The sequence below is a fragment of the Lutra lutra genome, chromosome 14 (genome assembly GCF_902655055.1).
Source record: "Lutra lutra chromosome 14, mLutLut1.2, whole genome shotgun sequence".
Lineage (NCBI taxonomy): Eukaryota > Metazoa > Chordata > Mammalia > Carnivora > Mustelidae > Lutra > Lutra lutra.
Genome location: NC_062291.1, coordinates 74,838,288 through 74,865,493, shown reverse-complemented (window position 1 = coordinate 74,865,493; position 27,206 = coordinate 74,838,288). Strand labels below are relative to the sequence as shown.

At 37.8% G+C, this 27,206-nt stretch overlaps 1 protein-coding gene across 1 annotated transcript; it reads right to left on the bottom strand.

The window, feature by feature from the left end:
* On the bottom strand, positions 1-25,300 carry PNLIP (pancreatic lipase). The gene is made up of 13 exons (XM_047703577.1): positions 23,818-25,300; positions 23,633-23,678; positions 22,307-22,461; positions 17,154-17,276; positions 14,991-15,125; positions 8,397-8,508; positions 7,060-7,179; positions 6,833-6,952; positions 6,188-6,306; positions 3,694-3,823; positions 2,071-2,179; positions 1,345-1,509; positions 1-126 (listed from the first exon to the last, which is right to left on the bottom strand). Exons 2-13 carry the CDS (start codon positions 23,676-23,678, stop codon positions 63-65), a joined length of 1,398 nt encoding a protein of 465 aa, XP_047559533.1. The 5' UTR covers positions 23,818-25,300; the 3' UTR covers positions 1-62.
* Between the last annotated feature and the right edge of the window lie 1,906 nt (positions 25,301-27,206).

Genomic DNA, 27,206 nt, shown 5'->3' with positions numbered 1-27,206 from the left:
TATTGCTTCACCAATAGATTTTATTAACAGTAAGATATGCAGTGGTCACATGTCAGTGACTTCTAACATGGGGTAAGAGTGAGCAGAATATCTTCCCTCACGGTTTCTTGACTACAGAAGTTGAACCTGCAGAGAGAAAACAACAGAAAGTCAGCTTTTCCTGGTGGACCGCTGGTGTGTTGAGCATAACACAGCCTCTCATCTCCCCAGACCAGACACTGGCCAAGAACCACTCCCTGTGCCTGAGACCAGACACTGGCCAAGGGAACACAGACCTCTTCTGTATAAAGGACTGCATTCTCCTTTCCAGTGTTCTTTCATAGCTGCGCAAGAGCCGAGAGGAAGTGTCATTGGACGCCCCCAAGGACAGGGAGCGTTCATTTGCCATATCCTAAAGCACCCACTAAACACTTAGCTATTGTCAATCAGTGCAACCTAGGAAGGGCAGGGTCAGTGGCATAAAAAATCAGCCCAAGGGAAATTTCCAAGGTCCTGGTGTTACCTTCACTAGGCATTCCTACTTAATTCAATAACCAAATTGAAATGACTAGCATTACTCACTAAGACTGAACAAAACTTAGTTTGCCTAGGAGCTCATTTTCTTCAAAGACATACATAAGCATGTGCAAAGGGCCTGGTACATAAAAGGTACTCAGCAGGCGCTCTCTTCTTTTCATCTTCATTTCCCTCCCTGTGGTCGGATGGCCAGCAGACTCGCAGATAGAAAATTAAAGGTTAAACACTACTAGTGATAAAGGACATGAGAAAGGAAGGGCACACATGATCTGTATATGAATAAAGGTGAACTGAATTTGTTTTGTGGTAGTTAAGAACTTGCTGGAGTCAATTTTCCTGCCTATGAATCATTGTACCGACCTTTCATTTAATTATCTTTAATGGAGACAAGAATAGTACTCTTATCCCGTCACCACCATCAAGAGAGTAAACATATCCATTACCCCAAATTACTCTTCTGTTCCTTTGTAATCTCTACTTCTTGACCCTGCCCACTTCCCCTCCCCCCAGGCAGCCAGTGACCTGCTGTCAGACCCATGACACAAGGCTCAGTTGCTAAATGAAATCCCTCTTTCCACTTCAGGGTCATGAAGCCAGATTCTCAGTTTAACACTTTACTTGCATCAAATGACACATCATATCTACAAATCTCTCATAGTTCTTCCTGAAAATTCTACTCTTTTTCCTAAAGGAACAGAAGGTACTAGGAAGCAACGGTGACCATGGCTTAGGAGAACCATTGTCGGAGATTGAACCTACAGCAGACTTCCAGTGGGAATAGTGTGGGTGACTCGGGACTGCAAATCTCTTGGGGTTTTTAGTACTTACACTTTTCCATCGTTTCTTTCCACCATGATCTTGGACGCTCCCACTCTGGGGAGAGTTGGGTTGATCACCTTGTTGTACCAAACAAATTTAACCTTCTGCAAATCTCCAACGTCCACATCAGAGTCAAATTCATTGGAGTGAGTGCTGTCTGGCTGGAGAGTGCCCCTTGGGAGTTGAGAAGTTAATGAAAACATACATCAACATACAAATATATACATATATATTTCTAAAATGAGTTTACAATGTATCTCTAGTAAGATGATTGACGGTACATTCGCCATTCTAAGGTATTAAATGCAGACACGTATGCCAACTCAGTGGTAGGTCATTTGCCAACAATAACTCATATTCCTTTAAAGTCATCCTTACTTTAATAACACTTCAAATATGTTTTAGTCACAAACCTCCCACAACTTAATGAAGGATGACATCATCATGTCATCTTTTCCCGGTTATTTTGTGGACAGAAAAATTATTTACTGATTATAAATCAGATACCATGCATCAAAGCAAACATCAGTGGTTTTCTCAGGAACTAGCAGAGAAAAAATTCAGAAACAGAATTCTGAAATGTATTAAGGTATAAGATAAAATTATATCTTCCTTGGAATGATGTGTGGTGGTACTATACTCCCATATATAATGAATAAATGCATATGTTCATAACTGCATTATATGGGCAAAGGATTCCAACATTTAAGAAGTGTAGGATAATATTTTACTCACTTGAAAATTTCATACTGTTTAGAATTTCCTTTATTTCCAAACAAAGAAACTAGCACGTGTCCCGTAACCTTCTTCCCAGACAATGTGACAGCCACCTTATACCTCCATCCTGCACAGGGGGAAAATATTTGCAAACTGTCAGTTTGTAGAGAAGATATGCTAAAAACAGGCTTACTTGGAATCCATTGCTGCTGAATTTTGGATAATTTATATATAGGATTGATTGTTCTTCCAATCAAATAATCTCCTTTACCTAAATGTTCAGAAGACAGGTGTGAAGCCAAGGCAGGAACACTGAATCTTTCCAAAGTCAGTAGTTATCAAGTAGTATATGTAAGTCATATATTCTGTTTTCAGTTTCTTAACCTAACAATTTATTTTAAATATTATAAGAACTAAATCTTAAAAGAAAGTAGGAAGGGGGCACCAGGGTGTCCCAGTCAGTTAAGCCTCCAAACTCTTGGTTTCAGTTCAGGTCATGATCTCAAAGTCATGAGATCAAGTCCTGTATCTGGCTCTGAGCTCTGTGTGGAATCTGCTTGGGGATTGATTCTCTCTCTCTCTCTCTCCTTCTGCCTTTCCCCAGCTGGCGTACTCTCTCTCTCTCTAAAATAAAATAAATAAAATCCAAAAAGAGAAAAGATAAAAGAAAGTGGGAAGAGGGTAGAGTAGGACATTTTCAGCAGTTTATTATTTTTTAAAGATTTTATTTATTTACTTGAGAGAGAGAAATAGCACAAGTTGGGGGAGGGACAGAGGGACAAGCAGACTCCCCACTGAGCAGGGAGCTCAATGTGGGGCTTGATCCCAGGACCCTGAGATCATGACCTGAGCTGAAGTCAAGTGCCTACGAGACTAAGCCACCCAGACACCCCTCAATTTACTATTTTCATAGGTCATCACATTTTAGAGTCCTATTTTTTTTGGTCTACATTGTCTACATTTATTTTAAAAAATCTATTAATTCAGCTTTACCTTGCCATCAGAAAGGTATTGAGTTATGGTAACCATTTTGTGGTATTAGTCAATAGTTAACAAGCAGCTTGCCAGTTAGAGCTCACCTGGGCCAAATTGAGGAGGGAATAAAACTTGGCTTATTTTTTGCAGTGCAACAAATACCACTGGCTCTAGTCTAAATAGTTTCTTCCTCTGCAACCCAGGAAGGAACATGTCTCACCATCCCTGTACCCACTAATTCCTATCACCCATGGAGCCTCCCACCCTAAATATCTCTTAAATCTGTCAACTCCCTACCATTCCCACAATCTCTGGTATCTCTCTCCCGGATTACTTTTGTGCTTATACAGAACCTCAGAATTTTGCTTCTGTGAAATCTCTGACTGAATTGGAAGAGTCTGGAGCAAAAGAAACCTCCTGAATTTGGCACCAGAATAAAACACGAAGAAATTCCTTTTCCTATCATTGTTCATTCAGGCTCCCCAATTCTGCTCTTTTACTCCAATGAGCCAGAGTTATATGGAACACAAGAGCTTTTGAAAAGTTTTCCATGTTGGAAAGGAGCATTTACAACCTTTGGACTGAAGAACAGTTCCACGCATTTCATGGAACATGGTAAAACATGGTAAAATAGCATTGTGAATTTAAGGCACATATAATACTTACGAGCAAAACTAATGGCATCACCAGTGTTTAGATAAAATATCTGGTTCACTCCGTTTGTTTTTCCAGGAAATCTGTCAGCGTAATGACCCATCTGCGGGCAGCCTTCGCTTGGGCAGGGGAAGCACTTGTTCTAGGGGAAATTAACAAATGATGAATGAGGACACTCTTTCTTTCAACAGTGTATCATCTTTTTCCACCTGTTGTTGCAGTTCAGATATTTGAAAGCCGATTCTGTCGCGATGGCAAAAGACAACTTTCATAGTGTTTCAGCAAAGGTAGAAAATGCATTTCATTAGTTACGATGACAAATTTGACTGTTAAATAACACGACACTAACAAAAATACAAAAATCATACAAAAAAGGGAATTTAAATATACACCTATACATATATTTTAATCTTTTCCCTTTTGCTTCTGTATGTTGCTCAAGACATCCATTTGCCTACAGATAGTTAGACTTTATTTTAGAAAGATTGCAAAAGAAAGAGCAAGGGGTGATCATCAGCTCCGATACGCAAAATAGTACCCATTAGGAGTCAGGTTTTTCTCACATTTTTCAGTTCCCACTTTCGCATATTAAGGTCTGAAGGATTCAGACCTCACAATTTTCCCAGTGTAAACAGAAAATGCCCCAGTTGGCCTTAAGTCCTTGCTATGAGGTTGGGGTGTGGAGAATACACATATCACTTAGGAAAATGTCCTCTTTCTTGGCCAGGAGTTATGGGAAGAAGAGAGGAAGAGGGAGAAACAGAGTGGGAAGGATAAACATCACAACTTCTTCTATGGAAAGGTAATCCTACTCCACAGTAGAGGCGCAGACTCTTGGATCAATGAACCAGATGGGGACTGGACCAAGTCTCAGGGTCTCATCTAACAAAAGTTAAGGAGAGACTGAGCCAGTCAGGAAGAAATGGCCAGAGCTCTATGGGGAAGATGGCCACGCCAGAAGAGTTGATGTTCCTAGACATTATCTGCAGACACCAGCAGCACATCCATCAATAATGCAGACCCCCAGGTCCTCCCCTCTGCCCTACACACATACTGGCCACCAGCACCATAACCACTGTGCCCAATACCAGCTTGGAGAGAAGATGATGAAAGGGTCCAAAGGCTGAGAAATATGCAAAACTGAGAACTTTTCCTTATAAAAGTTCTGAGCATCACCTAAAAAAACTGTTTATATTACTGAACTCAGACTAAATTTTAACTGAATAAAACCTAAAGCTTCTTTGTTAATTTTTCCCATTATCTAGAGATTGGGGAACACGATAAAAATAAAGTTAAACCAAAGAAAGGGGATGGTAATTTTGTTTGTGCACAGCTGTACTATGCATCTTCCCAACACACATATAGCCAACAGGTGCTGAATGCCAATTATTATATTTTAGATTCTGAGCTAAGGAACTAAAACATTTCTCATTAAATGCTCCCACAAAACCAATGGAGTCTACCGTTATTATTTACATTTAGAAATGAAAAAACTGCCTTAGAGAGAGGTTAAATATTTTGTCCAAATCATTCAGCCAATTAGTGCTGAAACCAGCTTTCAGATCCTTTCTCTTTGGCACTAAGTTATACATCTTGATAATTATGACTTCACCTGGTGTGTTATTTAAAATTTTCTTTATTAAATGATATAGGTTGTATATTTTTATCGTGAAAAATTATAGTGAAAGGAAGAACAATAAAAATTAACAGGCAACAGATACATCATTTTCAAGATCACATGTAAGGATCCTAATCCAGATACCTAGCGAATACCAAACAAGATGAAAACTCAAAAGCAAGCAAGCAAACAAACAAAAACTTGGCAATTATGAGGTTGCACAGAAATATCCACAAGCACATAATGATATAGTTTTATAGGGTCAGCATTTAAGACAAGTTTTCCATATTTATCAGCATCCTGCAGCCATAGCTCAGATGTCCATAGACTTTTTTTTAGTTATAATTATTTCTAAAACAAGTTTGAACTTTTGCCTGATACACACTGAAGGGATAGAGAACAAGGTAGATATGGAACATCTCAGTACACAAGCCCATTTTTCTAAAGTTCTCCAATGTCTCATTACTATTATGATAAATACATATGTCAACTATATTTCATTTAAAAATAAAAATATATAGAGGTGCCTGGGTGGCTCAGTGGGTTAGACCTCTGCCTTTGGCTCAGGTCATGATCTCAGAGTCCTGGGATCAAGCCCCACACGGGGCTCTCTGCTCAGCAGGGAGCCTGCTTTCCTCCTCTCTCTGCCTGCCTCTCTACCTACTTGTGATCTCTCTTTCTGTAAAATAAATATAAATATAAAAATATTTTATATAAATATAAAATAAATTATATATATACATATATATACATATATATATAATTAAAAGTATAATGTGGCAATCATATAGTGGCATTCACTAAATGCATGTCACATACAGTGAACTACACCCATTATGAGAAGTGGTGGTCACAAAATTCTTTAGGTACAAGGCAGCTTCTACTTACTGCAGTGAAAACGCTGTAAGAGGCACAAGGGAATCCAGCAAAGCCATCAGGGTTGAGGATGCTATCAGAGTAATATTTGTAGCTTCTTAAGTGATTACAGGCCACAAAGTCACGAGTTCCTTTGAAATCAGACAATACACATTAATAGCAGATTTTATTTTTCCAAGTTAATGTCACAATTAGAACATGGTGGTTGAATAGAATTTTCTAATTTGTGGGAGCTCATGGTGGTCATGGAACAAAATCATCTATGAAGTGTATTTATGATTTGTGATGCAATTAGAAATTAAATGTCATTTAAGATTTTAATAGCAATGCCATAGCTAAATGAAATAGAAAAATAACTTCAGGACAAAGAAATTCGTCATCTGAAAAAGGAAGAAATTAATCCATATAGATAGAAGAACAACTTATTAAAGCATTCCCTGAATTGGGAAATTCTGAATTGGAAAGTTGACTACAAATACATTGTCTTTCTACAGTCTCCTCCTGCCCACTTTGCCCAGTGAAAAGCCTATATTTTGGATTAAAAGTCCTTTGTTGTAGAAAATATGAGACCTGTACCGAAATATTTAACAAGTGTAGTAAACAGTGAAACACAAATTTTGCCCTAAGAAAATCTCTTCATGCACATAATGGTTTTACCTTCCCAGATTCCATCTATGTCAACAATCTGAGAGAGAATGTTCTTCTGACATCCGGGCATTTCTTTTCCTCCATTTGGAAAGAAATCTAGATGGCCTACAGTTTGACTCATTCCAAAACCTAAGGAATATTAAAATATGAGAAAGTTGATGTTGATGTATAGACTCAGACACTTTAGAACACTTTAATATGTGGACTCAGAAACACTTGCAGATGACTTGACTCACCCATGTTGGGGATTATAGGAGCACTATCTGTGTGAATTACATCCACAAACTGGGCATCACTGGGGTCTAATCGGACTAATTCAGGCGTGCCCTCAAAGCACGGTTCAGCTGGGTCCAACCCTAAGGTAAATAGAATGTGTCGTGTTAATATCAGTGTACACCCACATGGAGCTTTCTTCATTAATTACCCACTCAAGTGCAAGCATTGGGGGGAGCCATGACTTAGGCCTGGATGAGATAAGCTAGTTCTTCCTGACCTTATCATTTTCTTACACTTTCTGTGTCTAATTTTCTATTTGCATTATAGTGAATTTTCCTCAAACCATGGGATTTGGCTCTACTTATGGATGCTTAGTCCCTGAGACAATCCCAGCTGCTAACAGCAGTTACAAGGAAAGAGACAGATTCTGGGAGACTCCTAAAAGCTGGTCAGGATAAAGGAGTTCCCATTCTACTGCAAAATCCTGTGAGGGCAAGACTTTGGTATTCATGGTCACCAAGACCACAGCTTCGCAGAGGGCCTGGCTGAGCCTCCTCTTGTAAACATTTACGGATTATGAGAAAGAATGTTGTCTCCAGCAAACTAATGATAGACATTTAGATGCCCCCACCAATCCAAATGTGACCAGTTTATCCAAAATCAAAAAGAGTCAGAAGGTCAGAGACAGAGTAGGAGGATAGAAGAGGAAAGTGGGTGCTCCCTGAAGTGGTCCCCTCACAGATCCAGGATAGCAAAGTCTTTCCTATAAGGTTGCAAGGTTGTTTTAGGGCCTGGGTATATACCATGTGATCCCACTGGCCAAGCGCAACCAGTCTGAGATTTGTGAAATACTATTTTTTATCTAATGAGAGCATGCAGAATTGGTTAGCCCATCCTGATCACCTGTCCCCTGCCACTCTTGGCTTGTGTTCAATGAGGACTGGGATAATTATCAATTGCTACTGAAGCAGAATGTAATTAATTATGCATTTTTGAGCTTCTTGGGTTTAATTCTCTTTATTATTTATTCTATTATTTATGCTATTTATTCTATTTATGAAACTTATCCTTTGTGAATGCCTGACAATAGAAAAACAGACCTCCTGATGTTCTTAATTAAAATTTTAGTCATATACTATATATATATACATATATATATATATAGAGAGAGAGAGAGAGAGAGTTAAATAAGGCTCTGTAGGCCAAAGATCAATATCAACAAAAACTTCACAAGGCCTCAGAACAGACTGATTTCTGATCGTGTGGCCCAATTCAGAAAATGCCAAATTTCCATCCATGTGGACCTCATATAGGCTACACTGAGTCCAATTTTTCAGTATTTACTGTTTTGACCAACCTGTGATTCGTCCAACAGTCCCGTTGGTTCTCCTTCCTGCTTCTCCAGCTGCATGCGAGCCTAGGCTGTGGCCAATGATGTGGATATTGGAAGGTGAGTACCCAAACGCTGACTGTTGGAAAGAAAATTTCTTCAGAATATTTCCTAATACTGCAAACTTCAAGATGGCCATAGAAGGAGATCCTTGCAAAACTTGAAAACATGACACCCCTTCAAAGCAACTGATTTTCATGACTTTTTTTCAGTTGTCATAGAAAATGGCAGTGGTCTAATGTTTAAGCTGGTGGAATCTGGGCTCTCTTTTGTTGTTTTACTATGTAGAGGAACTCTTGCTGGGTATGAGGAATTGTTACCCAGAAATGGTAAAGCAAATATATGGGTTAGCAAATAATAAAGCAATTACTTAAGGAGATTGCTGTTTAACATTTTTTTAAGTTTTTAGTTACCAAAGCAGATTAGTTTGGTGTCATTGTGCTCTGTTAAAAAAACTAAAAACATAACCAAAACCAAGGTAGTTTCATCTTGAAGTTGACATTATCACACCTACTTGGTTTAATAAATGGTGAAATGAAAGGAATACTGATGGAATTCAGTAGCAGCAACCTAGCCAATTGCTTGAGTAAGATCACTTAAAAAAAAACTAGTTTTTGGGAGGAGAGTCAAGATGGCGGAGAAGTAGCAGGCTGAGACTACTTCGGGTAGCGGGAGATCAGCTAAATAGCTTATCTAAAGATTGCAAACACCTACAAATCCAACGGGAGATTGAAGAGAAGAAGAACAGCAATTCCAGAAACAGAAAATCAACCACTTTCTGATCTCTTCTGATTTGGCTAAAGCATATTTTCCTGGGGTTGTTGCCACCCTTTTAGTATTTTACTTGCTCCTTCATAAACTCTTATCTGGACAAAATGACAAGGCAGAAAAATTCACAACAAAAAAAAGAACAAGAGGCAATACCAAAGGCTAGGGACCTAATCAATACAGACATTGGTAATATGTCAGATATAGAGTTCAGAATGACGATTCTCAAGGTTCTAGCCGGGCTCGAAAAAGGCATGGAAGATATTAAAGCAACCCTCTCGGGAGATATAAAAGCCCTTTCTGGAGAAATAAAAGAACTAAAATCTAACCAAGTTGAAATCAAAAAAGCTATTAATGAGGTACAATCAAAAATGGAGGCTCTCACTGCTAGGATAAATGAGGCAGAAGAAAGAATTAGCGATATAGAAGACCAAATGACAGAGAATAAAGAAGCTGAGCAAAAGAGGGACAAACAGCTACTGGACCACGAGGGGAGAATTCGAGAGATAAGTGACACCATAAGACGAAACAACATTAGAATAATTGGGATTCCAGAAGAAGAGGAAACAGAGAGGGGAGCAGAAGGTATATTGGAGAGAATTATTGGAGAGAATTTCCCCAATATGGCAAAGGGAACAAGCATCAAAATCCAGGAGGTTCAGAGAACCCCCCTCAAAATCAATAAGAATAGGTCTACACCCCGTCACCTAATAGTAAAATTGACAAGTCTTAGTGACAAAGAAAAGATCCTGAAAGCAGCCCGGGAAAAGAAGTCTGTAACGTACAATGGTAAAAATATTAGATTGGCAGCAGACTTATCCACAGAGACCTGGCAGGCCAGAAAGAGCTGGCATGATATATTCAGAGTACTAAATGAGAAAAACATGCAGCCAAGAATACTATATCCAGCTAGGCTATCATTGAAAATAGACGGAGAGATTAAAAGCTTCCAGGACAAACAAAAACTGAAAGAATTTGCAAATACCAAACCAGCTCTACAGGAAATATTGAAAGGGGTCCTCTAAGCAAAGAGAGACCCTCAAAGCAGTAGATCAGAAAGAAACAGAGACGATATGCAATAACAGTCACCTTACAGGCAATACAATGGCACTAAATTCATATCTCTCAATACTTACCCTGAATGTTAATGGGCTAAATGCCCCAATCCAAAGACACAGGGTATCAGAATGGATAAAAAAACAAAAACCATCTATATGTTGCCTACAAGAAACTCATCTTACACCCGAAGACACCTCCAGGTTTAAAGTGAGGGGGTGGAAAAGAATTTACCATGCTAATGGACATCAGAAGAAAGCAGGAGTGGCAATCCTTATATCAGATCAATTAGATTTTAAGCCAAAGATTATAATAAGAGATGAGGAAGGACACTATATCATACTCAAAGGAACTGTCCAACAAGAAGATCTAACAATTTTAAATATCTATGCCCCTAACGTGGGAGCAGCCAACTATATAAACCAATTAATAACAAAATCAAAGAAACACATCGACAAGAATACAATAATAGTAGGGGATTTTAACACTCCCCTCACTGAAATGGACAGATCATCCAAGCAAAAGATCAACAAGGAAATCAAGGCCTTAAATGACACACTGGACCAGATGGACATCACAGATATATTCAGAACATTTCATCCCAAAGCAACAGAATACACATTCTTCTCTAGTGCACATGGAACAGTCTCCAGAATAGATCACATTCTTGGTCCTAAATCAAGTCTCAGCCGGTATCAAAAGATTGGGATCATTCCCTGCATATTTTCAGACCACAATGCTCTAAAGCTAGAACTCAACAACAAGAGGAAATTTGGAAAGAACCCAAATACATGGAGACTAAACAGCATCCTTCTAAAGAATGAATGGGTCAACCAGGAAATCAAAGAAGAATTGAAAAAATTTATGGAAACAAATGATAATGAAAACACAACAGTTCAGAATCTGTGGGACACAACAAAGGCAGTCCTGAGAGGAAAATATATAGCGGTACAAGCCTTTCTCAAGAAACAAGAAAGGTCTCAGGTACACAACCTAACCCTACACCTAAAGGAGCTGGAGAAAGAACAAGAAAGAAACCCTAAACCCAGCAGGAGAAGAGAAATCATAAAGATCAGAGCAGAAATCAATGAAATAGAAACCAAAAAAACAATAGAACAAATCAACGAAACTAGGAGCTTGTTCTTTGAAAGAATTAATAAGATTGATAAACCCCTGGCCAGACTTATCAAAAAGAAAAGAGAGAGGACCCAAATAAATAAAATCATGAATGAAAGAGGAGAGATCACAACGAACACCAAAGAAATACAGACAATTATAAGAACATACTATGAGCAACTCTACGCCAACAAATTTGACAATCTGGAAGAAATGGATGCATTCCTAGAGACATATAAACTACCACAACTGAACCAGGAAGAAATAGAAAGCCTGAACAGACCCATAACCAGTAAGGAGATTGAAACAGTCATCAAAAATCTCCAAACAAACAAAAGCCCAGGGCCAGACGGCTTCCCGGGGGAATTCTACCAAACATTTAAAGAAGAACTAATTCCTATTCTCCTGAAACTGTTCCAAAAAATAGCAATAGAAGGAAAACTTCCAAACTCATTTTATGAGGCCAGCATCACCTTGATCCCAAAACCAGACAAGGATCCCAACAAAAAAGAGAACTACAGACCAATATCCTTGATGAACACAGATGCAAAAATTCTCGCCAAAATACTAGCCAATAGGATTCAACAGTACGTTAAAAGGATTATTCACCACGACCAAGTGGGATTTATTCCAGGGCTGCAAGACTGGTTCAACATCTGCAAATCAATCAATGTGATACAACACATTAATAAAAGAAAGAACAAGAACCATATGATACTCTCCATAGATGCTGAAAAAGCATTTGACAAAGTACAGCATCCCTTCCTGATCAAAACTCTTCAAAGTGTAGGGATAGACGGCACATACCTCAATATTATCAAAGCCATCTATGAAAAACCCACCACAAATATCATTCTCAATGGAGAAAAACTGAAAGCTTTTCCGCTAAGGTCAGGAACACGGCAGGGATGTCCGTTATCACCACTGCTATTCAACATAGTACTAGAAGTCCTAGCCTCAGCAATCAGACAACAAAAGGAAATTAAAGGCATCCAAATCGGCAAAGAAGAAGTCAAACTATCACTCTTCGCAGATGATATGATACTCTATGTGGAAAACCCAAAAGATTCCACTCCAAAACTGCTAGAACTTGTACAGGAATTCAGTAAAGTGTCAGGATATAAAATCAATGCACAGAAATCAGTTGCATTTCTCTACACCAACAACAAGACAGAAGAAAGAGAAATTAAGGAGTCCATCCCATTTACAATTGCACCCAAAACTATAAGATACCTAGGAATAAACCTAACCAAAGAGACTAAGAATCTATACTCAGAAAACTATAAAGTACTCATGAAAGAAATTGAGGAAGACACAAAGAAATGGAAAAATGTTCCATGCTCCTGGATTGGAAGAATAAATATTGTGAAAATGTCTATGCTACCTAAAGCAATCTACACATTTAATGCAATTCCTATCAAAGTACCATCCATTTTTTTCAAAGAAATGGAACAAATCATCCTAAAATTTATATGGAACCAGAAAAGACCTTGAATAGCCAAAGGAACATTGAAAAAGAAAGCCAAAGTCGGTGGCATCACAATTCCGGACTTCAAGCTCTATTACAAAGCTGTCATCATCAAGACAGCATGGTACTGGCACAAAAACAGACACATAGATCAATGGAACAGAATAGAGAGCCCAGAAATGGACCCTCAACTCTATGGTCAACTCATCTTCGACAAAGCAGGAAAGAATGTCCAATGGAAAAAAGACAGCCTCTTCAATAAATGGTGTTGGGAAAATTGGACAGCCACATGCAGAAAAATGAAATTGGATCATTTCCTTACACCACACACGAAAATAGACTCAAAATGGATGAAGGATCTCAATGTGAGAAAGGAATCCATCAAAATCCTCGAGGAGAACACAGGCAGCAACCTCTTCGACGTCAGCCGCAGCAACATCTTCCTAGGAACATCACCAAAGGCAAGGGAAGCAAGGGCAAAAATGAACTTTTGGGATTTTATCAAGATCAAAAGCTTTTGCACAGCAAAGGAAACAGTGAACAAAACCAAAAGACAACTGACAGAATGGGAGAAGATATTTGCAAATGACATATCAGATAAAGGGCTAGTGTCCAAAATCTATAAAGAACTTAGCAAACTCAACACCCAAAGAACAAATAATCCAATCAAGAAATGGGCAGAGGACATGAACAGACATTTCTGCAAAGAAGACATCCAGATGGCCAACAGACACATGAAAAAGTGCTCCATATCACTCGGCATCAGGGAAATACAAATCAAAACCACCATGAGATATCACCTCACACCAGTCAGAATGGCTAAAATGAACAAGTCAGGAAATGACAGATGCTGGCGAGGATGCGGAGAAAGGGGAACCCTCCTACACTGTTGGTGGGAATGCAAGCTGGTGCAACCACTCTGGAAAACAGCATGGAGGTTCCTCAAAATGTTGAAAATAGAACTACCCTATGACCCAGCAATTGCACTGCTGGGTATTTACCCTAAAGATACAAACGTAGTGATCCGAAGGGGCACATGCACCCGAATGTTTATAGCAGCAATGTCTACAATAGCCAAACTATGGAAAGAACCTAGATGTCCATCTACAGACGAATGGATAAAGAAGATGTGGTATATATACACAATGGAATACTATGCAGCCATCAAAAGAAATGAAATCTTGCCATTTGCGATGACGTGGATGGAACTAGAGGGTATCATGCTTAGCGAAATAAGTCAATCGGAGAAAGACAACTATCATATGATCTCCCTGATATGAGGGAGAGGAGATGCAACATGGGGGGTCGAGGGGGTAGGAGAAGAGTAAATGAAACAAGATGGGATTGGGAGGGAGACAAACCATAAGTGACTCTTAATCTCTCAAAACAAACTGAGGGTTGATGGGGGGAGGGGGTTGGGAGAGGGGGTGGGGTTATGGATATCGGGGAGGGTATGTGCTATGGTGAGTGTTGTGAAGTGTGTAAACCTGGCGATTCGCAGACCTTTACCCCTGGGGATAAAAATATATGTTTATAAAGCTGTAAAAAAAAAAAAAAAAAGAAAGAAAGGATGAGTCCCCAAGTTTTGTAGCAACATGGACGGGACTGGAAGAGATTATGCTGAGTGAAATAAGTCAAGCAGAGAGAGTCAATTATCATATGGTTTCACTTATTTGTGGAGCATAACAAATAGCATGGAGGACAAGGGGAGATGGAGAGGAGAAGGGAGTTGAGGGAAATTGGAAGGGGAGGTGAACCATGAGAGACTATGGACTCTGAAAAACGATCTGAGAATTTTGAAGGGGTGGGGGGTGGGAGGTTGGGGGCACCAGGTGGTGGGTATTGTAGAGGGCACGGATTGCATGGAGCACTGGGTGTGGTGCAAAAATAATGAATACTGTTATGCTGAAAAAAATAAAAAATTAAAAAAAAAACTAGTTTTTTTTTTAATTTTAAGAGGCATATTGATGAAGCCCAAATCTAGATTGATTGATGATTGATTTTGCATTTTTCTTTTCAACCACAGGAAAAGTCAAATCTCAATAGAGGAATATCTTTAGTAATTATCATGCCTATAGCAATTTTTAAAAAATTTTTACAGAGAATCTGGAGAGCAATGTGCATGGACTTTTATACAACCTAGAGGGAGTTACCTGAAGAACTTCAACAAAATAAGCCACTTCTGCCCCCACAATCCGGATGTTCTGGGAGGCCTGCGTGTAACCAGTGCGGGAGCCACTTTTCCAGTCCACACAGATGCAGTTCACACTTTCCACTTTGAACAGGTTCTGATGGAACAGACACAATGAATAGGTAAAGAATTCAGGATATTTATAAATTAATAATTAACACATTTGAGAATGAGGGTAAATTTCCTCTATGACGTATACATCATCAAGCTTATTTTTAACCCCACAACAATGAACAAAACTATGGATATGAGGGGCGCCTGGGTGGCTCAGTGGGTTAACCCTCTGCCTTCGGCTCAGGTCATGATCTCAGGGTCCTGGGATCGAGCCCCGCATCGGGCTCTCTGCTCAGCGGGGGAGCCTGCTTCCTCCTCTCTCTCTGCCTGCCTCTCTGCCTACTTGTGATCTCTCTCTGTCAAATAAATAAATAAAAATTTTGAAAAAAAAAAACTATGGATATGAAATTCTTTTTTTTTTTTTTAAGATGTCCCTTACTAGAAGGCATCCCAGGAATGTTTTGTTCACTGCTGTATCCTCAGTGCCTCAAATAGTTCCTGGCACATAGTAGGTGTTCAATAAATATTTACTGGATGAATGAATAAATGAAAGGCTATGTTAGGGCTCCCTTAAATAAATATACTGAACATAAATGGGTAAGCTTTTCCGTGATGGAAAGAACAATCAAAGTTTTTGGATGAAAATATTTTATTTTATATTACTGATGAATTACTTCACATAAAAGCATAACCCACTGGATATATACTGGAAGCTTTGTTGATGCAGGTCAATGATAGTTTCATGAATATTAGGTCTGGGAGGAATTTTGTTTGTTTGGGTATGTGTATGGTTATACATATCCCCACCTTTTCCCCAAGACTTTCAGGAGGATGAAGCAATCTTAGAAATCACCTCCAATTCTTTTATTTTATAGATAGAGGTCTCCAAAGAGGGAAAATGATTTGCTAATGTCATGGTTGGCTAAGGATGGAGTCAGAACTAGAGTCTAAGACCTTTGACCTTCTAGGGTAATCCATTTTTGGGTTTTTTTGTTTGTTTGTTTGTTTGTTTGTTTTTACCATAAAGCAACCATGTAGTTGCTTCACAGAGGGCCTGCGAAGATTGTGTACACATATCTAAAAAATTTTAGATACACATATCTAAAAAAATTTACATTCCCTTTGAGCTAAGAATCCCTTTGTCTTTTTCCTTCATTGTATAAAAATCGATTTCTACCCTCCCCCTAACAATCATCGGCTTAAATTATTTTAGAAGACAAATTAGGGTTTTGCTGATTATTTTTACACTTGTGAAGTGAAGCCTGTTTATTTTGTCTGTCTCCAGGATTGGCGGATAGTCTCTAGAGTTGATTCAATCCAGCCTTTGGCTCAAGTCATAGACAGGTCTGAAATTAACAGCGTTTAGGAGGACCGTTGTGTCTTGTTTTTTGGACCTCGGAAGAAATGACTGCACCTGTGCTCCATGCTGGCCATTAATGCTTGTTGAATAGAGGAATCAAGGATAATGTTCCTCAAGCACTGGCAGTTGCTAGGAAAAATACGTTCTATTTGATTTTCTATCTTTTAGTTCTTCATTATCACGGGGCACATGGCCAAAGGCAAATTAAAGAAAATTGGATCACTCTGGTTGAAACAACAGAAGCCGAAAATGAAAACCTACACAGTTTTCCCAGATATTGCTACCATCGGAGATCAAAGAGTAGCAAGTGAAAATCAAAGGAAAACAATTAGTTTGGGCAAAATAAGTTATCTTAGTTCTTCATATAGAAATGAAAACCTACTGAAAAAATTAAAGTTATTGAAAACACAACTAATATTGCATCAGTAGGGCAACATCTGTTGTTAAAGTTTTGAAATATCTCTGTAGTAGTTATTAAATAACCACTACCTAGAGCCACCCAATGCTTGCCAATCTTGCTGCCCTAACTGTCCCTGGTCCCCTCTACACCCTACCACCCTTTGGACCTCTCCTTGAAACCTCAGGAGAGTCAGATGATTCCCTGATGCCATGGTGGCTGGTATTTGTCCTGATTGGTTGCAACCTGTGCCTTCCCCATTGTTAATCATCATTCTGGGAACAACTTTCCCTTAATTGATTATCATGTCTCACCTTGCACAGATTGGACAACCAGTTTTCTTCTCCCTTGTCTATGAATCCATGAATAATAAAGCGGGTTTTTCTATCTGTTTTGAAGTTGGAGTCTGTGATAGTTGATGGATCTGCAGCAAGTTCCTATTTGGGGAAGAAAAGTGTTTAATGTTCAGTTTCTTATATGTCCAATAGAACCATTTGTACATGGAGGAAGACAGCAGGTAGGAGAACACCATCAAGACTTGAGATCCTTGTGAATAAGGATTCTCCTATTACAGGCAGGCTATTTGCAATCATCAAGTTCCAGACATTATAACATTTTTGCAGTTGTTCTACTCAGAATAAATGTCTGCTATAATATTGATGTAGGGGTTTTGTTTCCAAACAACAGAAGGCTTTGTGTGTGTGTATGTGTGTATACAACTTTATACACACATACACACACATATATAATGCTGGGAGATTATATATGATATTGGGAGGGTTTATATATATGTATACATATATTATATATAACTATATTCAGAGTGACATAGAGGTAGGATAAAAATGATATCAAGTTCCAGTCAAGACAAAGGGTGGTTGAATGGATTAAAAAAACAAGACCAATCTATAGGCTGTCTACTGGATCATTTTGATCATTTCAGATCTAAAGACCCATGCAGACTAAAAATGAGGGGATGAAAAAAGGTATTCCAAGTAAATGGAAACAAAAAGAAAGCTGGAGTAGCAATACTTGTATCAGACAAAATAGACTTTAAAACAAAGGCTACAATAAGAAACAAAGAAGGAATTTACGTAAAGATAAAGGGATTTATCCAATAAGAAGATATAACACTTGTAAAAAATTTCTGCACTCAACATAGAAACACCTAATTATATAAAGCAAATATTAATCGACGCAAAGGGAGAAATTGATAGTAATACAATAATAGCAGGGGGATTTAACACTGTGTTTACATCAATGTATAGATCTCCCAACAGAAAAGCAATAAAGAGTGGTGCCTGGGTGGCTCAGTGGGTTAGAGCCTCTGCCTTCAGCTCAGGTCACGATCCCAGGGTTCTGGGATCGAGCCCCACATCGGGCTCTCTGCTCAGCAGGGAGCCTGCTTCCTCCTCTCTCTCTGCCTGCCTCCCTGCCTACTTGCGATCTCTGTCAAATAAATAAATAAAATCTTTGAAAAAAAAAAGAAAATCAATAAAGAAAAAGTGATTTTAAATGACACCTTAGAACAGATGGACTAACATATATTCACAGAACATTCTATCCCCAAACAGCAGAATACACATTCTTCTCAAGTACATGTGGACATTCTCCAGAATAAGTCAAATGTTAGGCCACAAAACAAACTTCAATAGATTTAAGAAGATTGAAATCATATCAAACATATTTTATGACAACACTGGTATGAAACTAGAAATCAACTATAAGAAGAAAAGTGGAAAAAAATACAAACAGATGGAGACTAAACTACATGCTATTAAACAATCAATGGGTTAAGGAAGAAATTGAAGATCTAGTTAAATCAATATCTTGAGATAAATAAAAATGTAAATGCCATGTTTTCAAAAATCTATGGGATATGGCAAAAGCAGTTCTAAGAGGGAAGTTTACAGTGATACAGCCCACATCAAGAAATAAGAAAAGGCTCAAATAAACAATTTAACCTCATACCTAAAGGAACTAAAAAAAGAAGAACAAATAAAACCCAAAATTAATAGAAGGAAGGAAATAATAAATATCAGAGTGGAAATAAATGCAATAGAGACTTAAAAAACTATAGAAAAGATCAATAAAACTAAGAACTATTTCTCTGAAGTGTAAACAAAATTGATGAACCTTTAACCAGACTCATTAAGAAAAAAACAGAGAGGGCCAATAAATAAAATGAAAAGAGAAAAAGAAGTTACAGCTTATACCACAAAAATGCAAAGGATTATAGGAGACTACTACTAACTGTGATATGACAACAAGTTGGACAACCTAGAAAAAAATGGACAAAGTCCTAGAAATAGACAATCTTTCAGGACTAAATCAGAAAGAAATATAAAATCTGAACAGACCGATTACTAGTAAGGAGATCGAATCAGTAATTATACTCTCAGCAAACAAAAGTCCAGGACTAGACTGAGTCACAGGTGAATTATACCAAACATTTAAAGAAAACTTAAAACCTATCTTTCTCAAACAATTCCAAAATACTGAAGAGGAAAGAATGAATGTTTCTAAACTCATTCTACAGGGTTAGCATTAATGTAATACCAAAACCAGACAAACACTATAAAACAAACAAACAAACAAACTCAGACCAATGTTCCTGATAAACATAGGTGTTTATCAGGAATCTTCAACAAAATAGCAGCAAACTGAATTCAAAAATACATTAAAAGGATCATTTATCATGATCAGGTGGGATTTATTTCAGTGATGCAAGGATGGCTCAATAGCCATATATCAACCAATGTGATACAGCACATTAACAAAACAAAGAATAAAAATCATACGATCATCTCAACGGATACAGAAAAAGTATTTGACAAAATTCAACATTCATTTATGGTAAAACCTCAATAAATTGGGCACAGAGGATATATAACTCAACTAATAAACGACATATATGACAAACCCACAGTTAACAGCATACTCAATAGTGAAAGCTGAAGGCTTTTCTTTTTCTAGAGTGAGGAACAAAATAATGATGCCCACTCTTGCTACTTTTATTCAGCATAGTATTATAAATCCTAGCCTCAGCAGTTGGGCAAGAAAAAGAAATAAAATCATCCAAACTGGAAAAGAAGAAGTAAAGCTGTCAGGATTTGCAGATGACAGGATACTATATATCGAAAACCCTAAAGCCTCCACCAAGAAACTATTAGAACTAAAAAATGAATTCAATAAGTTGCAGGATACAAAATCAATATACAGAAATTTGTTGCATTTCTATACATAATAATGAAATATCAGAAAGAGACATTAAGAGAACAATCTCATTCATAATTGCATCAAAAAGAATAAAATACCTAGGAATAAATTTAACCAAGGAAGTGAAAGACCTATCTTCTGGAAACTATGACACTGATGAAAGAAAGTGAAGGCAACACAAATAAATGAAAAGATTACCTTGCTCATTGACTAGAAGAATTAATATTAAAATGTTCATGCTACCCAAAGCAGTTCAATGCCACACAAATTCAATGCAATCCCTATAAAAACATCAATGACACTTTTCATAGAACTAGAACAATAATCCTAAAATTTATATGGAACCACCAAAGACCCTGAGTAGCCAAAACAATCTTGAAAAAGAAAAACAAAACTCTCAATTTTAAACAATACTACAAAGCTATAGTAATCAAAACAATAAAGCATAAGCAAAAATACCGAAACATAGATCAATGGAACAAAATAGCCCAGAAATAACCCCGCACTTATATGGTTAAGTAGTGTACAACAAGGGAGGCAAGAATATACAGTGGGACAAAGATAGGCTCTTCAATAAATGGTGTTGGACAGACATAAACAAAAGAATGAAACTGGAACCCACTCTTGCACCATATAAAAAAATAAGCTCAAAACAGAGTAAAGACAAAATGTAAGACCTGAAACCATAGAATCCCTAGAAGAAAACATAGGCTGTAATTTCTTTGACATTGGCCTTAACAATATTTTTTGCTTAGCAATATTTTTAGACAAGAACAACAAAAGAAAAGATAAACAAATGGGACTACATAAAACAAAAAAGCCTTTGTACAGCAAAAGAAACCATCAACAAAAATGAAAGACAATCTACTGAATGGCAGAAGATATTTGCCAATGGTATATTTATTAAGGGGTTAACACCCAAGTTATATAAAGAACACATACAACTCAATATCAGAAAAAAATTGTCGGATAAAATAATGGGTGGAGAATCGAGATAGACGTTTTTCCAAAAAAGATATACAGATGCCAAAAGGCACATGAAAAGATGCTCAACATCACTCATCACCAGGGAAATGCAAATCAAAACCATAGTAAGATATCACCTCACACCTGTCAGAATGGTTGTTATTAAAAAGACAAGACTCTGACCCAAAATAAATTTCCCCTTTCTCTTTTCCAAAAAAAAAAAAAAAAAAAAAAGGCAAGAATTAACAAGTGTTGGTGAGCATGTGGAAAAGGGGAGCCCTCATGCACTGTTGGTGGGAATGTAAATTGGTGCAGTCACCAATAAAAAATGGAATGGATGTTCCTCAAAAAATTAAAAATAGAACTACCATATGATCCAGCAATTCCACTTCTAGGTTTTTATCTGAAAAAAATGAAAACACTAATTTGAATAGAAATTTGCACCCCTATGTTCACTGCAGTATTATTTACAATAACCAAGATAAGCAGGCAACCTAAATGTTCACTGATAGATGAATGAATAAAGAAGATAGATAATATATAGCATTATATATAACATATAATATTATATATATCTATATATAGATATATAGCAATATTACTCAACCATAAAAAGAATGAAATCTTGCCATTCATGACAACGTGGATGGACTTAGAGAGTATTATGCTAAGTGAAATAGGTTAGATAGGACAAGTACCATATGATTCTACTTATATATGAATCTAAAAAACCAAAACAAATGAATAACAAAACAAAACAAGACTCATAGATACAGAGAGTAAATTGAAATGGTAGCCAGCAGGGATGGAGGTGGGGGGATGGATGAACTAGGTGAAGGGGATTAAGAGGTACAACCTTCCAGTTGTAAAATAAATAAGACAAGAGGATTTATGTACAGCATAGAGAATATAGCCAAAAATATTGAAACAACTTTGTATGGTAACATGGTAACTAATTATGGTGATCATTTCATAATGGTTTTATATAACAAATCACTACATTGTACACCTGAAACTAATACCATATTGCATATCAATCATTCTTTAATAGAAAATAAAGTGAATCTAAATTAAAACAAAAAGAGAATAATTAAGTTAATCCATTAATCAAGTTAATGGACCTTTTATAAAGTTACGTAAAATAATACTTAACCTCGCTGTCCCAAAAGTCTACAAAGATGCAAATTCCACTAATTTGTTCTCTTTGAAAAACTTAAAAATTTAGTAATCTTATTACATAAAATGGATAGGACTTAGTTCTGAAAATAGTGAGTTCTCTTACTTGAAAGTTATTCGGGTTCTCATTAGTATATAGGAGGAAGCGAGTATTGACATCTTTTGGAGCCCAAGGCAGTATTTTGAGGGGTCTTTCCACAATTCCTGCCCATGGGGCGTCATCACTAAAGCAGCCAAGTCTTGGGAAGCAGACTTCTTTTCCTGTAATCACCCAGAAGCATTTCAAGGATGTTAGTTTAATCAGAATTCTCTTTTTTTAGTGGTCTCTCTGCCAAAATATGAGTTAAATTACATTTTGTGGGCTCTTTGCTTCCTCTGCATCCCCAGACATCTTCCTATCAATGTTCTCACAAAACAGCTTCAGCATCCCAGCTAAAGATAGGCTTCTGTCCCTCATTTTTACAATGTACAACCACCCAACTCTCCTCGTGTCTCTGTCCAGTCCCGTGCTGGGACCCAGCTTTGCTTCTCAATGCGGATGTCTTCCTTGGGCCACCGGTGCCCAAGAAAAAAGCAACCTTGTGTCTCCAAGCCTTTATAGAGAGAGGTGAGGTTTTCAGTTCTTTACAGAACATCTTCTCGTGTTGGGCTTTGGGTAGAAAGCTTAAGTTTCAAGCAAATGCCAAAACTTTATACCTCTACCTCGCTGAGAATTTAGGTCTCTGACCTATGTTTGAGGAGCATTCTGGATTCCCATGATGAAGAAGCGGCTCGTGAAAAATCAAACAGAAAGTCTATGGTTTGACACAACTCTATGCTTGGATGTTAACTCATAAAAGAACAACACAAAGGAAGGGATATCCGGGAGCATAAAGTCTAGATTAATAGTAAGCGTAGGAGCAGTAGTTGTTGTGGGGGCGACATTCTCAAAATGTCACTACGTGCCAGGGGCCAGGTAAGACAATTTACAGGACTTGTGTAAGTCTCACAATTATCCTGTGTTAGCGTAGGTATTATACGCCCATTTCACAGATGAGGATAGTGAAGCACAGAGAGGGTAAGAATTTTGCTCAGGTTAATACACCTGTGGCTGGTAGAAACGGCTCAATTTCCACCCTTGATTCCAAGCCAGGGTTGCTAGATTAGCAAATGAAAATAAAAGTCACATGTGAGTTTCAGATACACAATGAATACATTTTAGTATAACTTTGTGTCACATATTCATTGATTATCTGAAATATTTATCTGAAGTTCAAATTAAGTTATTTTAGATTTTATCTAGCAACCCTACTCCAAGAGCTTGTACTCTTAATCATGTATCTTTTTTGTTCTACTCCTTATGCCATAGTGGCTTGAGTTCAGGCATCATAAATTTTCTGGAAAGTGTGAAGCAGGAAATCACTTACAGCACTACATAAATATCTTTTCTTACCTACTACTGCTCCCAGCAGCAGTGATAGCATCCAGATTAGCAGCATCTAAATAAAGTAAAAGATATGATTGAGTGCGACTAAATAAGTTTTTAAAACATTAGCATAATTCAAGTTCAGTTAGAGCTCTGAAGGAAAATTGGTAAATTCTAGTAAATGAGGCTTGGGAAGCACGTTCCTGACTCACCGTGGCAGTTCCGTCAGGTTCCACACACAACCAGATAGTGCCTTGCAGATCCTTTTATAAGCAAACCTTATCTGTTTGAGAAGTTCCATGGAAAAGTGGCATGAAAACAGAGGACGTTCCAAGTGTGCAATTATAATTTTAATCATAAATAAACCAAGATTGATAGAGTAGGTCAAGTTTCCTTGTGGGAAGTTGAGAAAAGGGTTCATACAGACTGTTCTCTTCCAATGAGATTACATAATGCTCAGAATCACCGTAATTTCATTGTAGTGAAGGATTCTAGTCTGCCGCCCCCCCCCCGCCACCTTTTTTAAATTTTACGTTTAGAATTCTCTGTGCTGCCGTGTGGATATGTGTGAAACTAAATTGTTTTCACAGATTTGATAACAGCAGTCTTGAAAACAAATACTAAAAGCTTAACCAGCTTCAGCAGTTTTCGCATAACCTTGCCTTACCCTCAAAAGCATGAAATTAGAAGCCATTCTTCAAGAGGGCTCATTCCTTTTAGGAAAGTTGTTGTTATTTTAGTTTGATAGCCTACAGAACTAGCTTATTTCTCAATAATAACATGGAGAAAAGAATAAATGAACTGACAAAAAGAGTTGGGGTTCCTTCCAAGAGCAAAGAGGTGGAAATGGTGACCTCACCATCAAATAAGATTAAGAATAGGAGAGAAAAATAAAATTCAACCTGGAAAAAAATCGTCTGGGGAAAATACTCTGAAAGAGAAGCATTTAATAGAGGAGAACTGAAATGTTTTCAGTTGGTGATAGATTGCTTAAAATAAATTTTTAAAATACTGTAATGGGATACCATAATTTTAAGAGATTGGAGCCATTCAGCTTGATACTGTCACAGATATAAGTTGAATCCTATGAAATTGCCATATTTGCAGGTCAAAAATGGTCAAGGAATAATTCAGTTCCCTGACAAAGTTTATAGGTACAGGAAAAAAAGCAATGAAATTATTTGTGTATAAGGAGAAAGTTCAAAATAGTTGGGCAAGGACAGAAGGACAGAAAAATCAGAACAGAAGACACCAGGAAGGGATTCCATGGATGGGAGTCAAGCCAATCCCCACGGAGTCCTTCTTGTCTCAGCACTGGATCTCTTCCTTAGGGACTCTTGTCTAACCCTGATTAAGCTGGTTTCCCTCTCTCCTCGGAGCACACCTCTCTTTTGAACTTTCTTCATTTGACACCCATCATGATCAGTTGTGGGCCAAGTGGAATTCTCTGGGCCCCGTTGTCCCTCCTTAGCGTGGAGCCCACATGATACATCACAGGCCCTTATACTTGATCTTAGCCAAAAGGCTGAGAAGCAATCATAGCAGGCCCTTAACACATGTCTATGGGATGAGTGAACAAGTGAGGAAACAGATACAAAAAGCAATTTAGTTTGCATAATTGCTCCAAAACAATTATCTACAGTCTCTTAGTAAATTATAATTTTCTTCTTTTTTCAATATTTTATTTATTTATTTGATAGAGAGAGAGAGAGAGAGAGAGAGCAAGCGCACAAGCAGGGGGAGTGGCAGACAGAGGGAGAGGGAGAAGCAGACTCCCTGCTGAGCAGGAGCCTGACATGGGACTCGATCCCAGGACCCCAGGATCCCAACCTAAGCCAAAGGCAGACACTCACCTGCACTCACACTCATATGCACCCCTATAATTTTCTGAACCTCTTTTAACTCAGAACAAGCAAGTAAACAAATGAAAAAAAAAAAAAGAGAGAGAGAGAGCCAAACTCTGGATTTCACTCTGAAGTAAACTACATTCTTGGTGAATTACCAAATTCACACCAAATTTTCAGGTGGGAAATTTTAGACAGTACAAAACGTAATCCATAATTTGGGCCATCTTTATTCAATATGGGCTATAGATTTAGGAATAACAGTCACCAAATTCTGAAAGCGAGACAAGATAGAATTCGTAGGGGAATTATTTTTAAAAACTGAAATAGATTGAAATTTTAGAATGTTTAGGGAAGATTTAATTTCCCAAACTGTTATACAAGTTAAGAAGGGAATTGTATATAATCAGCAGCCTATCATACCGGCTCTTCCCTTAAATTCAATCTGGCTCAACTCTTGAACTGGGTTGTAAAATTTTATGAGCCATATTGCTTCCTTGAGATCACACACATGTGATCTAGAAACGTCTGGAGTATGTGGCAGAGATTGCTGGCTTCTTCCTACAGAGGACAGCATTAGGCTCTATTACCCTATCTTCTTTGCAGGAAGATGGGCCACAGAATCAACTTCTGGACAATGAGACGCAAGTGCACAGATATGCCCCAGTTTCAGTCCTGTTCACGTAAACCCACACGGGATCCTCCATGCGCTTTTACCTTCCATGGCTTGAAGTACACAAAGACAGTGAACTTGAAGGCCAAGTGTGAAAGCTGGTGAGCCACAGGATGGAAGGAGTTTGGTTTTCCTGCTTAGAGGAAAGCCACCCATGAACCACAAACATCCATTTTAAAATCTACATGAGCAAGAAATAAGTTCCCATTGTTTTAAGCCACTGATATTTCAGAGTTATAACAACTAGCATTAACTTAACCAATAGAGATTATGTTGTTGTACAATGATTTCTCCTACTTTCAAGAACATTCAGGTAGAAAACATTGAATCCTTGGCTGTACCTTTTACCATGAGATTTGGATGGTATACATGCATAATATTAATACTTTGACAGATTATTTTTTCTCATTTTTTATTTAAGAAACCCCTTTCCTGCTAGTTCTTAATTTATAAAAAGTAATTGCTAACTTCTTCACTCTGTTTTTGTAGAATTTTAATTCTAATGGACATTTTTCAATTTAGTCTTTGATGGTGACCATTGTTTCGCAAGCAACCCGAAGCCACATAATATCCCAAGGTTTTGTGAAAATTCATCCAATGTTGCCTGGGCTCTGAGATACAACTTAAGTGTAGTTGGAGTTACAGTGTGCTGAATACATTGGAAATTCTCAAGTCCTGCAGGGTGGGTGGGTTGGAACTATTTCCCAAGCTCTGCTTTCCATCGGCCTTTGTTATTCCTTATGTCTCAGGGTTGTGGGCTATGAGGTGGGCCCTGTAAAGGATGGTAGAGATTTGGCATTCCTTCCCCAGGTATCCCATGCCATTGAAAGTGAACTCTCAGAAAAATAATCTCATGTCTCCTGAACTCAACAGCACATTACCTGACATTGACTCAACGTTGACTCTAAAACCTTGGACATTTAAAAATAAAAATGTAAAACTTGGAAGTTTCTAATCCAGGAGCAATGTTTGCTGGGGAAGTAAATATTGACATACGCTTTGGCTCTGAGTCTGAAAACCTTGTGATAGCCAACTCAACGGAGGGAAAGAAAAGCTCTGGAACATCTGTGTGGCCAGATAGTCC